We start from the raw sequence: 17062 nt of genomic DNA, 5'->3' as shown, positions 1-17062 counted from the left end.
CATCTCATTTCATTATATGCTGTGTTCCATATGAATCAACTTCGTTTCATTTCACAATATCATTTTTCATTTAAATTTAAACAATATATACATCAAAGATTAGGCTGTATGATATGACACGTTTGCCTTTCCAGTTGAAAAAATAAAACTACTACTATTACCACTGTCGTCTGTCACCTTGATAGGAGAATAATAGTGTCAACTGTCGAGGTCAAATTTCCAAAACAATGACAAATAGTTTATCATTTTATTTTAACTAATATTCTTAAATAAAAATATAAGAACATGGCCAGATTTAATTTGAAAGATAGTGATGAATATTACTTGACTCTCACCGAACAGCCCAAACGTTTTGACCCGGACTGCCCTGTGACAAATGTATTTTTTGACGACACTAATGGACAGGTAAATAAATCATGTTTTCTTAAAATAATGTAACAAATTTAAGCCAGAATGTTCGTGGAAAATTAAAAGATTATCCCCAGATTCACTTAAGTTAAGCTTGGTACCATATAAGGTACATTTAAGGACAGTATTATATATCATTCGAGTTCTACTTTATAATACAATATCACAATTTTATTTAGGTATTCACAGTACGTTCGGGTGGAATCGGAGGCGTAACCGTAAACAGTATGGATGATAGAAAGTGTACATCTTTCCAAATGGAAGACAAAGGACCCATAATATCAATTAAATTATCACCCGACCAGAAAATATTGGCGATACAACGTAATCATGAGAGTCAGAGTGCTGCAGTAGAATTCGTGAACTTCAAGGACATGTCACCTACTAATGTAGAGTACTCTCACAGCTGTAAATGGAAGAACGCAAAAATATTAGGCTTTGTTTGGCCTAAAGCAAACGAAATTGCGTTCATAACTGATCACGGTATTGAGCTGTTTCAAGTTTTACCTGAGAAAAAACAATTGAAAAGTTTGAAGAATACCACATTTAGGTAAAGCATTTTTCCTACTAAGGTGCCACTAATTATCTTCATTTGTAAGTTGAAAATTCAATTGTATAATAATATAGAGCTATTATATTCTTCATCACTACATTTCTAAAGATCCTTTTGCCTCAGCAGCTGACTTTAGAACGAACCTACAGTGTTTTCTGAGTGCCATGCTCTTCTGTAAAGCTTGAGGAGGGTCCCTAGCAGTAAGCAGAGGCTTGGTTCTGCCTAGACATCATTAACATCTACGGGAAATGATCACCATTTATTATCAGTTGGATCGTAATATACTTTGTATGTCTATAATGGTAATAAAAAAATCATAATGTCTCTAGGTGGAGAGCAGTAGACATGCAGATCTAGATAAAGAGCTATATGAAATTTAATTGGCTCTTTAAACCAAAATAGCATAACATCCGGCTACAGTCACATATTCATGTTAAAGTATGCATTGTAACATGGGGGCAAACTGAAATGCATTAGCAGACTGTGACACAAATAGTTGCATCCAGGAAACTACTTGTGTGGATTCACAATACACTATCTACAGTCGTATGTGCAACCCACAAAAACTACTGGGTAGATTTAAAATAAGATTTCTTGAATTGCGCCATAGTGCAACAACACAAAGCAGCACGATAAACAATTAGCCGCATTGTCCGCGTTTTTTTTTGTGTGTGTGTGTTTTTTTTTTTTTTTTTTTTATTTATTGCCTTGATGGGTGGACGAGCTCACAGCCCACCTGATGTTAAGTGGTTACTGGAGCCCATGGACATCTACAATATAAATGCGCCACCCACCATGAGATATAAGTTCTAAGATCTCAGTATAGTTACAACGGCTGCCCCGCCCTTCAAACCGAAACGCATCACTGCTTCACGGCAGAAATAGGCAGGGCGGTGGTACCTACCCGCGCGGACTCACAAGCGGTCCTACCACCAGTGAAAAAGAGTGTCGTTTATATGTATTAACATTTTATATTACAACACTTCCTAATAAAGATTCATTTGATTTCACAAAAATACAGAATCAGCATTGTACCCTGAAACTACAAAATTTCTCTCCATTAAATTTCAGTGGTGCGTGGTTTTCGTGGTGTCCACAAAGCAATATAGTATTGTTAGCTGGAAACAACGGAATCCTCTTGCAGCCATTTTACCTCAACAATTCTACTATAACAAAACTACAGAAGTTAGAGTGTAAGTACTGTCAACAATAAATTATTCTATTGTATCATAGATACGTGCGTGCGAAGGTGATACAAAAGGGTGGTCACAACCCTCAGCAATGAGGAATGGGACGCAAGGAGGAGGACCATAGATACAAACTCATAGTCTACCAATCACCCAAACCACAATGTGCAAGGTGTCACCCTCCTTGAGACATGAGGTCTAAGTCTCAATTGTATAGCTTAAAGGCTGATTTGGACATGCCGTATGATTTTAACACACATATGACTCAAATAAGTGTAATACACCAAAGTCGTTGAGCCAAAAGAACAAGAGTACTCCCAGTTATCAAGTCGGGGGCGATGCTGTTCTTGAAGATCTGGAGGTAGTCACCAATTTTCCTTCCAATACACACACTTGTGTGATTTGTGTTAGGAAAACGTGTAATAGACGCATGTGGAGTTATTGCTGAGGCTGCTCGAAGTGAAGGTTGCGTCCCACCCCCCCTTGACCGACTGTCTCAACCAATTTAACGTTACAATTATCTCCAGATTTACTAATTATGAACACACAAACTAATTGGAATACTAATAAAATTACAGTAGATTCAATGAGACCAGTGGTAGAAAGGGACGTCTTCCTGCTCTGCTTGTGCGACACGACATGGTGCGCTGTGTTCAGGCACGGCGTATCCGCTTCTGTTGCTGCCCCCGGGCCTACCGAGGTCAGCCTCGAAACTTTATATATTTATTTAAGCTGCGTATACGGTCACTGAACACAACAATATGGAGGACTCAGGAGGAGTTAGATTGGACCCGGTTACAGTCTCCGGCGTTGGCTACAAGTTCCGACATCAATTAATGCAAAAAGTCTGGGAAAACCACCAGAATGAATATACCAAAACTTATTTGGACAAATATGGCAACATTGTGTTTAGGCAAACGGCTTAAAAAGCTGCTCATGTAATCTTGACCCTCCAAGTTTAGGATTACACATTGTCACCTCCGTGCCATGCTAACGACGCAAGCTGCGAGCCGCATGCCCGACGACAATCGTACATTACCAGACAGGCAGGTCGGTTGTGCCTCCCGGCTATTTCTTGAAACGGGTGACGATGTCCGCATTGTGTAGTCTGTGGACTCCAGTAAACTATGCCTACTACTAACTAGCTATGACATGTCCTTCTTCAAACGAAGCTTGTGGAGAGTATTAAGCGGTAGGCAGCCGCTTGGCTCTGCCCCTGGCATTGCTGAAGTCCATGGGCGACAGTAACCATTCACCATCAGGTGGGCCGTATGCTCGTCTACCTACAAGGACAATAAAAAAAAATCGATTCAGAACAGATAGACCGTGAGATCGTTCCATCTAACTAATAAAAAAAACGTCAGATCTCCTTGTGGATAGGATCACTCGAATGCGGGATTTGTCAATGCAAACGAGGATACGGATGAGTTGGAGATCCGAAAGTACAACGCGCCTGTAGTAGCTCCAGGAAGCTGCGTTGGCTTGCCGCAGACGAATAGTCCTGACCCTGTGTTGCAGGTCTGGTTGATGCCCATTACGGGCCCCAGCGGCTTCCACTACACCCACATCCTCAAGACTGGACTGGTCGGGAGATTCGCTGTCAATGTGGTCGATGACTTGGTCGTAGTGCACCACCAGGTACATTTCCAGAGTTTTCGTTCAGCTATTCTCAAGTTGTGTTAAGAAATATGATTTGTCTAATTTCGCTCTGATAAAGCCTCTCGCTCAGCTCAGCTGTCTCGCAAAGCTGTGATAATCGTTCGATAATATATTATATATATAACTTTGTTTTCTGTTAGCAAAGATTCTAATTTTTATAAAAGCAGTAAACATATTTAAACATTTTTACTGATGGTAGGGTGACTTATGAGCCCGCACGGGTAGGTACTACCGCCCTGGCTATTTCTGCCATGAAGCAGTTATGTGTTTCGGTTAGAACGGTGGGGCAACCGTTTTGCTATAAAACGATGATCTTAGAACTCATGTCTCAATATGGCAGCACTTAGGTTGTTGATGTCTATGGGCTCTGGTAACCACTTAACACCAGATTGGCTGTGTGCTCTAAGTAATAAAAAAACGCTACTATACTACGCCAAATGAATAATTTCAATAGAATATCCTATTTTATCTATTAACGTCAGCTACAGCTTGCCTAGGTCACCAAAATCTCTCTTCCTCCGTCGTACTGAACTTCTGAACTGAACTGAACTGTTCATTAACATTTACCAAGTGGCCTCACGATTCCTTGCAGTCGACACAAACCTCACAAGTGTTCGACATAATGGAAGAGTCGAAGGTAGAGAACAGTATCGCCGTTCACATCCCGCTGGTGGCAGGAGCCAGCATGCGACCGGCCCTCGTGGAGGGGCAGCCGTGTTCCATGTGTATCCTTTGTTTAAATAATAAAACACGACAAGCCTAAAGCAAATCCATTTGGGATCAAGAAAACTTGGCATGAAAATTAGCCCTCGGGCATGAAATTTAAATATACCTAACCGTTCTCTACTTTCCCTGTTAAATTTAATTTTATATGAAAACGACAAGAGAAAGTTATTTCACCGAGTGGGGGTCGTTGCCTAGTGACCGACGGTCCTTATGTAGTTGTTCGGTACCGGCAAACTTGTACTAAATAACGTTAGCGCCATTCAGTTTCTTCTCAGTTTTCTTCTGTTCTGTTATATTTACCGTTACGCGATCAAGATCATCGTTTAAATCTATAATATATTCCTTATCTGTCAACTCTTGGCCCATCAGGTGCAAAGATAATAATTAATATGCTATTTGAAATACGTAGGGTATTTGGAAATTGTTCCCTCGTAGCCTCCAAATTAAAACGCTCTTTTTGGACACTGGTCCCTCAACTGGCATTGGGAGAGCCTCGGTACCGTCAGCACGTAAATTCCTTACACAGAGTGTTCAGATTCGGGCACGTGGGTGGTGTTCCAACCCGACTACATCATAGACGCCAGGCTCGGCTGTCTGTGGCAGGTCCAGCTGCTGCCAGCGGGGCTAGCGCACTCGGTGAGTCGCCAAACCGTTTATTACTTATACTCTTACTGGTGGTAGGGCCTCTTGTGAGTCCGTACGGGTAGGTACCACTACCCTGCCTATTTCTGCCGTGAAGCAGTAATGCGTTTCCGTTGGTAAGATGGGGCAGCCGTTGTAACTATACTGACATCTTAGAATTTATAACTCATGGTAGGTGGCGGCATTAACGTTGTAGATGTCTATGGGCTCCGGTAACCGCTTAACACCAGGCGGGCCGTGAGCTCGTCCACCCACATAAGCAATAAAAAAATTAAATATTTCACTTAAACTTCACAAAATAAAAAGAACCATCGAAAATGTTCGAGAACTCTGTAAAATGCCTTGAAGATTTTTATACTTTACTAGCTGATCCGGCAGACTTCGTAGTGCCTCAATCGATAAATAAAAGACCTAAACTTTTATATAAAATAAACTTAAAACAAACAAATGGAATCCATCCGACGGGGGACACATCAAAGGAAAAATAAAATTGTTATTTTTATTTAATTCCGAGCATGTTCATATTTACCTACCTTTTAAACCTTCTCTGGATTTCCACAAATAATTCAAGACCAAAATTAGCCAAATCGGTCCAGCCGTTCTCGAGTTTTAGCGAGACTAATGAACAGCAATTCATTTTTATAAATATAGACTAAATATATTTCGAAAGTAATTTAAATCTTACGCTCTGAGCGGGAAGCAGAGCTCGGGAAATCTTATTTGCTCTTACATGACGGTGGGAGGAAAAAACTCCAAAATCTTCCTAACACAATTATTGAATGGCGCGTTCCATCCTGTACGCCGGATGCTCAAGTTTTGCTGCTGTTCCTTCAAAAGTCATTTGAAAAATAAAATAACAGGTGCCAAAAGACGAGATATCGAAGATAGTGGCCGCGCTGCTCCGTCGGACGGACGGCAGGGACACCATCTACAGGATCCTCCACCAGCTGATCAGCGACGCGGGAGTCTACCTGGTGGAGCTGTCTAAGGTCTTTGACGAAATCAATTCTGTTTACAGGTGGGTACTTTGAAATACTTCGATAAAACACAAGATTAAATTATCTAATGTTGTTTATTGAAATTTTTTTGGTACTTGAGGGCCGTAGCATCGTCTTGCCTAGTTATGCCGCCGAGCAGTTAGGCGTTCCCACCTGAAGGATGGGCCGGCTGACTCACAGGCCTCGGGATCTAGAACTGGAGGGGCACTCGTGTCGTGATGCTCATAGGCTCCGATAACCACTTAATATCTGCTGGGATGTGGGCTCGTCTGACTATCTAGAGCAGCCTTTCCCAAAGTGGGCGATAGCGCCTCCTTGTGGGCGCTGCAGGTCTAAAGGGGGGCGGTAAGAGACCCAGAAAAAAAAAGAGTTTTCATCTAGCAGGACTCTTAGACACCAACTGAGCTCTCGCTATAATGGTTGTATGTAGGTGAAAAAATGACGGCGCAAAAAAATTATTTAACCCCTAAGTGGGCAGTAGAAAAAATAAGTTTGGGAACCCCTGATCTAGAGTAATCAAAAAATCTAAGTTTAAATGCAAAATGAGTTACAGATCCAAAGAGAGTAAATGTGTCTGTCGGCCGGGACAGGAAGTGGGCGGACCTGGAGGCGGCGCGGCACACAGCGGGGCAGGTGGCGCCGCGCCCCCGCGCCCCCGCCCCCGCCCGCGTGCTCGTGTCGCAGGCCGACGTGTGCGAGCAGCTGCTGCCCGCGCACTCGGACGACCGCCATCTGGTGCAGGTCACTACCGGCCCTCACGGCACCTCACCTTTTTTTTTCCTACCTAAGCTGAGAGCCTTGAGAGGCTATTTCAGCGTAACCTTAACTAGTAAGTGAGCTCACGGGGCTCAAACCTGACGACGTTGCTAACACGAACCCTAGCAAGAGCCGTGCTTCGCAGAATCTACCACCGGATCGGAAACGCGACCCACTGAGAAGATCCGGCGAGAAACTCAGTGGACTGTGTCTGAGGGTTAATTTACTCGTCGAGCCCTTCCTCGCAAGCGACGGGTTCGACGAGAACGATGACCGGTGCTTGAGGTACCTAAAGGCACCGTTAGTGAAGCATCTCACCGCTGTTAACAACTAGATTATAAGCGCAATCATTCTTAATTTAAATTTAAAAATAATCTAAAATAATTTGTACTTAACGACATTATAACGAAAATAACAATCATCTTGAATCGCACGTGAGCACTCGTCTCCTTAAACTATAATTAAATAATGTTTTAAATACATAGATTTTGGAAAATGACTACATTTTGTTGGGACAGCTCGATAACATATGAATTTTTGAAAACAATTTGAATAATTTGTAAACATCGTTTTCTCCAATTACAAAACGAATACAAAAAAAACAATGTTAATGAAAAACATGACAATTTGGGAGTATGGTGGGACATATATATAGAATACTAGCTGTACCCGTCCGTCTCACTTGGCATTTAAAATTAACATTATTATTTGTCACCCCCCATTCTTATCATTAACGCCCCCGCAGCTGGTGTAGGGAGTCCAACACTCATGTAAACATTACCCTATCCATTAAGTACATGTATTTTCTACATGGATACCAAGTTTCAAGTCAATCGGATGCATGGTTCAGTAGTTATAACGGAACATTCGTAAAAACCACTGTAGATTTATATATGTATTAGTATAGATTATGGATTGTCATTAAATGTTAGTGTGAAGTTTTGAACTATTTGCGCAGTGGTGGTAGGACCTCTTGTGAGTCTGCACGGGTGGGTGGTACCCACCCGTGCAGACCACCCTGCCTATTTCTACCGTGAAGCAGTAATGCGTTTCGGTTTGAAGGGTAGGGCAGCCGTTGCTATACTTGAGACCTTAGAACTTGTCTCGGGGTGGGTGACGCATTTACGTTGTGGATGTCTATGGGCTCCAGTAACCACTTAACACCAGGTAGGCTGTGAGCTCGTCCACCCTCCGTACCATAGTGGTACATTTGAAGCACGAGGTGCGATGTGCTAGGTGCGAGCTTGTCGCGCAGGTGGTGACGGCGTACCTGGCGTCGCTGAGCCGGCAGGAGCTGGTGGTGCAGGCGGGCACGAGCGCGGCGGGAGTACGCGCGCTGGTGGCGCGGCGCGCGGGCGGGCGGCTGCGGGCGCTGGTGCGGCGCGCGGCGCTGGCCGACTCGCGCCCGCTCGCGTGCCAGCTGCTGTCCCTGCACCGCCTGCACGCCGCCGCCGCGCAGCTCGCGCTCGACATGCTGTGGAGGCTCAAGGGACACGAGGTCAGACACGACACTAATTCAATCTAGAACAATCTAGAAAAGATTCACCTTTGACGATTTCTCATCTGTTGCACTAAAAAACCAACACCACAATTTATTTTTGAAGTGAAACTTCTTTAGAATCGTGATTTCAAACTCGATGAAACGAAAAAATAAGTCCATAGAGACTCAAACACATAAATTTTTAGGATTCAGCCGGCGAGAGAATGAGGTAGAACACATTAGACGTTCTCGGTCTCCTCTTTGTGCGACTCTTCGTAGCATCCCCACTATCGTCTACTAAACATTCAGTATATCTATATCTTATTTATAAGTTTCATTTCTACCGTGTGTGACTTGCACACACACACTTTTTTTTTCTAGATTTTATTTAAATCGAACGAGCTCATGACCCATCTAGTGTTCAGTTGATATCGAACTTCAGACACATCATCATGATGCCGTTGTTCATCTCGAGACATAAAGTCGAAGCCTCGATTGTATCGTATAGCGGCCTTCAAACCGGATCGCTGCTTCGTGGCAGAAATAGACAGTATGGTGGAACCTGCCTGGCGAGGTCACGATGCCCCTTAGTGACCACGGACTGGCGATCGCATATCTGTAGTGTAATACTCTGAGACGCTACTACTCATTCCCCGGTGGGTCACTCAGTCGCCTCACGACTGTGTAGTCGGTGTTTGCTACCTAGGCCGATCCCATCGTCCGTAGCTAAATAACTATCGATCAGTCAACATAATAAATCTACAATCATGAATACTTATGACGTAATACGATAATTAAGAGCAATTACTAACCCAATTATAACGAAACTTTAACCTTAATTAAGAGTTGTTACAAAAAATAAAACAGATAAATGTATATTTTTTTGATCTTTGACGTTTGGTAAACTGATAACTTTTGCTCACCAAATGTTCAGGCGGAACTGGTTTCGGATGTCGGTGCGACCGCACGACCACGGGCAAGGTTCTCGATCATGTTTCAGCGAAAATGTTCATATTTATTTGGAAAATGCATAAAAGATATCAATCTAATCTATAAGTCCCTTTGCGTGTAATTAACAAACATACAACCATACAGCCATAGTTGCTTACAGACTTGGCCATCCTGCCAAAATGTCTAGAGATAATACCCGCAGAGTAATAATTAAAATTTATATTTGTAAGCAATACGAAGTCCCTTTTGAAGGATTAAATACTATTTACTTTTTCTGTTCTACGTAATTAGTTTTGATGACATAAAATGGTTTCCCGCCATTTCTATATATACTTTCTGTATGTACGCCAAAATGAATAAATCCCAAAGAAGAAAATCGTAATTTACAATGTTATTACGAAACTAGCGACCCGCCCTCGCTTCGCTTCGGAAACATTAAAACACACATGAAACCAAAAAAATAAAATAATTTTTTTTTTTAAAAAGTAGCCTATGTTCATCAGGGACAATATCGGCTTCTAATGGAAAAAGAATTTTTCAAATCGGTCCAGTAGTTTCGGAGCCTATTCGAAACAAACAAACAAACAAATCTTTCCTCTTTATAATATTAGTATAGATTGCGATAAGATGCGAAAAACAATTTGTGACTTTTGTAGATTTAATAGCGCTGTCAGTAGGAGTAGGATTAAATTATTTCAAACATTTACAGTACGGGAATTTTGATATCAGGCATAAATCTTTGTCCGACCCGTTAAGTTTATATTTATTAAGTATACCCATAAAGTTGATATCGTTCCCCAACAAGTTCGAGATCAGACAAATATTTTGTTAACATCAGCATCTGTGTAACATCACCAATAAACGAATCCGATAGTGCACATTAATTAGAAAAATTAACAGTAAGGGTCGCCGCACTCGGGCCACCGGCCATAACCACAAAACGCCGCCACCGGCATATTTTCTGTAATTTTCATACATTTTATATGGACTCGCCACACACGGTCGACTCCGGTACAAATCGTCGTTGCTCACTTCTTGTGGCCCGCACCGGCCACTAAGCACAGATACAAAACGCTGCCACACGCCACTCGAGCGATTCCCCACCCCTGTCTCTCTTACCTCAGTTAACCTGTTTAATTCGAAGAGAGAAGGAGCTCATTTAAACCTTCTTCGTCAGAGTCCATTATGATACTGCGCGCATAGGTTACAAAAAGTAGCAGCCACCGATCGCAAGTGTCGACCACCGGTCATAAGTGGCTGTCGCGCGCTTCAGCTATTTCTGTAGCCACCTCTAGCTTCTCGTGGCGGCGTTTTGTTGTTGTAGCCGGTGGCCCGTGTGCGGCTAATATTAATGATGGGAGACGAATATGCGGTCAGTATATAAAGATGCCAGGAGCAGTCGTAACGCTGCGCATCTGTCGCATCAATGGATACCATAATTTCAAATCTTGTACCAGGAAGTGGTAGAAGTACTACTGAGTTGGGAGGAGCCTATCAGCGCTGTGGGGGCAGCTAAGCAGGCAGGCGGTAACGTTTGGAACAATCTACCAGCTAGGAAGCTCTTGGCAGGAGCCAAGAATGACCCTTCTGCCTTCGTGGCGGTTTACCACGCCTTGCTCAACAGAAACGACAGGCTGAGGGGATCGCCGCATTTCTTGAAAGGTATCGGAACGTTCGTTATATACAAACTCTAATTGGGAGCCGGGTGAATTGAACACAATACAATTGATAATTCGGCCTAGGGTCTGTTAGGTCTAGGTTAGACTATGTTCTCCGGTAGCCAAAATATTTGTTTACTTTTAAAAAGTATTCTTAAACACTATTTAAACTAAAGGTCTGATCACATGGACATAGTTCGCGATTAAGTAATAAGCAAGTCCCGACATTGTGCCCGATACGATGTGTCCCCCCAGCCCTGTCCAGACCAGACCGCAGAGCGGGTCCACAAGGGGCTGGTACAATCGGCGACAGAATATATTCGTTTATTCGCGCACAGAAATTTTTTTCGTTCGGATGAGACGTAAGACATTGCGACACCGAGGTAAGTATGGCCTCCAAGGTCTGACGTTCTTATCGCGTCATATGAACGTCGGCTTCATAATATTCGATTAATAAATAGTAGTGTACAGATTTTACATTATTATTTTTTGTGATCAATTTTTTTTCATTTATGTAAAGCAAACGCTTGTTAGCTTTTTTTTCTATTTTTATAATGATCATACAATATAATCATAAAATATGGAGGTCATATCTCAAGGTGGGTTACGACTGGGAACATTAACACTGTCATGTTCTTGGGCTGCGCTAGCTCCTTGAGACCAGGCCGCGAGCTGTTTTGGTCAGATTGCTGCTTTAGTGTGGTCTATCCAGAAGATGGCAGTTACGAGGGTTCTGCTTGATTTGTTTCAGCTGAACAATGCGACATCTACGTTGAACACTATAAGAAATTGACTTCGGAACAATGATTTCGATTATTAATTTTAATAAATGGATAATGTATGTATTTGAAAATAGCTTTTAATGGATCTGTGATGTTTGACGATTTTTTCTATAGTGTATGAGTTTACATAACTGTATATAAAATGATGTGTAGTTAAAATTATATTTTGTTATGAATGTAATCTTGTAATAAATTGTTATTATCGGTTGTTTGTTCCGTAAAAATTATTCCAGATGATGAAATTAAATCAATGTACAATCAATGCATTTTTGCTCGGTATCTCAATGTTATAGAATCAGAAACGATTATTTCCGTAGACAACTCCATGTCACACATAAAGCCAGTGGTGGATTCACACTAGGGGCAGTCGGGGCAAGTGCCTAGGGCGGCAAAATTTTGAAAGTGAAATTTTTTTTTTTAGTCTTATCAAGATTGCTCAATATAATTAATTAATCCTATTAATTAATAATTTTGTCTAATTGATAATTCAATAAATTCAATTCACCCATTATTTGTGAATTATAATTTGGGTACTTTTGGTAAAAATTTATAATCAAAATGATTTAATCATTTTATTTCCTTGGACATTTAAAATAATAATCGATTTTTGTATTTTCTGGAATTAAAGAAATTTTATAATTATGAGTCACCCTTAGTGCAAAATTTATAATTGTTAGAACAAAAACAAATATTTATTTATATTTTTGGAATATATAACATATGATAACGTTTCTGCAATCAATTATAATACATAGTTTTTTTTTTATATAAAATATATAAACTATAAGTTTAAGTAAAATTCCAGTATTGGGGCGGATATTTTTTCGGTGCCCAGGAGCGGCATTAAGTTTAAATCCGGCCCTGCATATAGCCTAAAAGGTTAGATTAGTTGAAGGGGCAATAAATGTTGACGATCAAGGCATAAAATAATGAAGACCATTCTACGCAAGTGCGAGACAACACCTTCACAAGGCCCCTAATGATTTAATTATCTATTTTACTGGTCAGGCCATAAGTTACAAACCGACACGGATAAGTACCTACCTCACCAACATGCTCACTTTTCCCGCGAAGAAATGACACGTTAAGATTGTTCTTGACCATTGTACAATGTTATTTCTTGCACGAAAGCGAGGAGTCCCAATTAAAGACGTTCGCAAAAAAAACAATTCAGTGTGCTTAGTGCGAGTTTTTTAACGTTCTTGACAGAGTAAAAGTTAGCTAATATTTGTATGGAATGGGATCCTTTGCGTACGTTTGCCGCTAGGGGCGCTGTTCCAACTGCATACAAAATTGGCTTAACTTTTACGCCATCGAGAACGTTAAGAAACTCGCACTAAACATACTGAGCTCCGTGTATCTAAGTCGGCAGCGTGGCAGCTAAAAAAATGTAAACTCAAAGTAGTTAATGTGACGGTAAGCGAAAACTCATTGCCGATCCTGCGTACCGAATGGTAAACAGTCGACGTTGCCCAAAACACGTAATTTCGGCTCCTCCCGATCCATCAACGATGCTTTTAGGTACTTCAAGCACCGTTCGTCTTTCTCGGTTACTCGTCTTTTTCGGTAGGCAGCGGCTTGGCTCTGCCCCTGGCATTGCTGAAGTCCATGGGCGACGGTAACCACTCACCATCAGGTGGGCCGTCTGCTTGTCTGCCTACAAAGGCAATAAAAAAAATCTTCGAACCCGTCGCTTGCGACGAAGGGCTCGGCGAGTAAATTAACCCCTAGACACAGCCCACTGAGTTTCTCGCCGGATCTTCTCAGTGGGTCGCGTTTCCGATCCGGCAGTAGATTCTGGGGAGCACGGCTCTTGCTAGGCTTCGTGTTAGCAACAACGTCAGGTTTGAGCCCCGCGAGCTCACCTACTAGTTCGGTGAATCTAGAATAACCCCTGGAGATTACTAGAATAGGTAGGAAAAAAAACTTGTTTTTGACTACGAGTGTTTTGAATTGATAAGTTATCAATTTTATAGCTTTTTTTGAGTCTATGTGTAATGTGTGTCAAAATTTTTTTTATACAATAATGAAAAGTTATATCTTAGGAAGCAAAAAATAAAATATGGTTGTTTACATGACACAGAAAAGATAACAGATGTTAATTTTTTTAACACGAATGAAGCCTCAATTTTTCTGTGTTACTCCAATCAATTATCAAGTTGAGCAAGTTTAGAAGATTAATTTGATTCACACGGTTCTATGTGGCATAATTTTATCTTATACAGTTTTGTCGGCAACCTATCTTGGGTATAAATCAGGGATAGGTCTACTTTTTCAGTATATTATAGCTGAAAATCTTCTTGGCAACTATTCTTATAGTTTTAATTCTTAAGTACATATAGCATTTGCAAGTTACGCAATTTAAAAAGTAGTTAATGGAGTGTGTTCTATGATGGACACTGTCTGAAACCACCTTTATAATATTAGAGATAATAAAATCATCATTACTATGCACACAATTAAATTGAAACATTACCCTTAAATATAATTTTACCAGACTGATCAATATTGGTGATTAATTTACTAATTCACAAAAGGTAAGATCTTATGTGGACTGCACTTGGAAAATAATCTCTGGCACTTATGGGGATCTCCATTGCAATGGTCGTAGTCTAACTCATTACACGATTAACTCAATTTTACAAAATAAATAAGAATAATTATTTTTCAGTTCTGTTATTTTTTTATTGTGTAAACAAAATGCATGTTGTGTATCTTAATTATACTTGTAGTAAATGCTGAAGAAAAAAGGTTTAACAAGTGTACAAAAATAGTATAAATATTTTTCCTTAGAAATTACATGTCAACTACTGCACGGATAGATTTTCCAGCATGCATCAAATGGAATGCCTCATTGATCTCCTTCAGCGGCACATTGTGAGTGACAAATTCGTCTAAAGGCAGCTTCTTCTCCAAGTACTCATCTACAAGCTTTGGTACACTTTCTCTACTTTTGTAACCTCCAAAAGCTGTTCCCTTCCAGGTGCGACCTGTAACAAGTTGGAATGGACGAGTGCTGATCTCTTCTCCAGCAGCAGCTACACCAATGATCACTGACACACCCCATCCCTTATGGCAAGCTTCTAGTGCAGCTCTCATGGTGCCTACATTTCCAATACATTCAAAAGTGTATTCTAGACCACCATCAGTCAAATCCACCAGTACTTGTTGAATTGGTTTATCATAATCCTTAGGGTTGACAAATTCATTGACTCCAAATTTCTTAGCTACCTCAAACTTGTCAGGGTTGATGTCAACACCAATAATGCGATTGGCACCTGCCGCTTTGCATCCAAGAGCAACAGCTAAACCAACAGCACCAAGACCAAAAATAGCGCAATTTGATCCTGGTTCAACTTTGGCAGTATTCAAGGCGGCTCCATAACCTGTAGGTACACCGCATCCCAGCAAACAAACTTTATCTAATGGAGCAGCCTCTGCAACTTTACAGAGAGAAATTTCTAGAACAACTGTGTACTGACTGAATGTTGAACAACCCATGAAATGGTAGAGTTCCTGTCCTTTACAGCGGAATCGCCTAGTGCCATCTGGCATCACACCTTGACCTTGAGTAGAACGAACCTTCTGGCACAAATTAGTTTTCGGATTCAAGCAGAATTTACATGTGTTGCACTGTGGGACGTACAGAGGTACTACGTGGTCCCCGGGCTTGACTGAAGTGACTCCCTCACCGACACTCTCCACGATTCCGCCGCCTTCATGTCCCAGTACTACAGGAAACACTCCCTCAGGATCTTTTCCGGAGAGTGTATACGCGTCAGTATGGCAGACTCCGGTGGCCGTGATCTTAACGCGCACTTCACCGGCTTTTGGCGGGTCCACTTCAATCTCCTCGATGGACAGCGGCTTGCCTGCTTCCCACGCGACTGCGGCCAAGCACTTAATCACTTTACCGACTGTTGACATGACTGCACTGGACAACTGCCAATCACAAAATGTTGAAATTATAGTCGAGCTATGAAGCGCTTACTCGATGATGTAACAAAATATCAGAATCCGATAAGACAAATTTAGTAGGTAGGTAATAACCTTGACCCTTGAGCTCATAGATTATAAACTTAATATTTGAGCTTTATTTCAAAACACAACCCACATCATAGATATGGCATAGATTTTTTTTTTGGTACAGTTTTTCCTTATTAGGAAAGGCAAGGGGATCTAAGCTCAGACAGCCGTATCTGTTCTACTATGGCATAGATAACACATTTATTATTAGTAACGAAACCATAACCATTTCATTTTTGTTTTGGTGGTAAATTCCAACGGGAATTGAGCCTATACAGCCAAATATTTTGTTATAAAGGTCAAGGGCATTTTTATATGAATAGCAAAATGAAATCAAAGGATATGAGATGAGATAGGACTTTTAAGCTTATTCACTCATAATAGTAAAGACACTATTATTGCATGCTTAATCCCGAATAAATACTAAAATAAAGCTATACTATACATAAAAATAAGCAAACCACAATTCATTACTAATAAACTAAACTGAATATTAGTTTTAACAGTCAGTCTAAAACGAGCAAGAGTCAATAAGAAACAATAGAAAACTGAGGTTTGAATTGATCACAAATAATAGATTAAAAATAAAACACAATATATGTGTGGTTTTGATGTTATCAATGGTCAACTCTAACGTTATGGCAAAATCGGCAACGTTGTTCATCTATATTCCACACGATGGCTAAAGAACACGAAATCAATTATAAAAAATATATACCCAATTAATTACTTCTTATAGTATTACTAAATTAATAATAAATATAAATATTTTCTTTTTACTTTTCAGGCATTAAAAATGGTTTTCGATCAAGTAGATAAACTTATGTAGGTACGTCGTTCTAAGCTACTCGTTATATAAAGTATTAAAATATGCTGTATTGTTACCATCTATTACTATTTAGCATCAGATTCTGCTTAATTTCACTCTAAAACCTACTTTTAAGCGTCTTTGTCGCATTCAAAGCTCATCTACCAAACTACGCGTGGTTGAAAAAACTCCATAGGCTACCAACGATTAGATAGTCAAAAAAGTCAAAGAGACCAATTCATGGGTAGTGTTTGTGATACATGATAATCTGTCATATTTCTCAGATATCTGCCTATTCGTACACTCTTGACAGAGTGGTCGTGGTCATCAGTTGGATCCTGCGACGACCTGCTCATGAATCTCGTGGGAAATCAGCCCAGTGGTTTCCCATTGCCTTCTGCATCAGGATTTTTAGGGGGTATTTGATC

At 40.8% G+C, this 17062-nt stretch overlaps 2 protein-coding genes across 2 annotated transcripts; one reads left to right on the top strand and one right to left on the bottom strand.

Annotated features, from left to right (window-relative positions):
* The first annotated feature begins 176 nt into the window (after positions 1-176).
* LOC101745126 (regulator of MON1-CCZ1 complex) lies at positions 177-12062 on the top strand. Its single transcript, XM_004924115.5, has 12 exons — positions 177-405; positions 588-958; positions 2033-2154; positions 2727-2848; positions 3667-3786; positions 4400-4532; positions 5069-5169; positions 6036-6193; positions 6764-6914; positions 8185-8427; positions 10818-11022; positions 11770-12062. The coding sequence occupies exons 1-12, from the start codon at positions 286-288 to the stop codon at positions 11823-11825; spliced, it is 1902 nt and encodes a 633-aa protein (XP_004924172.3). The 5' UTR covers positions 177-285; the 3' UTR covers positions 11826-12062.
* Positions 12063-14465: 2403 nt separating this feature from the next.
* On the bottom strand, positions 14466-17047 carry LOC733095 (alcohol dehydrogenase). Its single transcript, NM_001047042.1, has 3 exons — positions 16919-17047; positions 16624-16651; positions 14466-15848 (listed from the first exon to the last, which is right to left on the bottom strand). The coding sequence occupies exon 3, from the start codon at positions 15725-15727 to the stop codon at positions 14597-14599; it is 1131 nt and encodes a 376-aa protein (NP_001040507.1). The 5' UTR covers positions 15728-15848; positions 16624-16651; positions 16919-17047; the 3' UTR covers positions 14466-14596.
* Positions 17048-17062: the final 15 nt, after the last annotated feature.

This window comes from Bombyx mori, chromosome 11, assembly GCF_030269925.1.
Source record: "Bombyx mori chromosome 11, ASM3026992v2".
Lineage (NCBI taxonomy): Eukaryota > Metazoa > Arthropoda > Insecta > Lepidoptera > Bombycidae > Bombyx > Bombyx mori.
The sequence above is the reverse complement of the archived record's forward strand: the minus strand, read 5'-3'. Positions and strand labels throughout refer to the sequence as shown.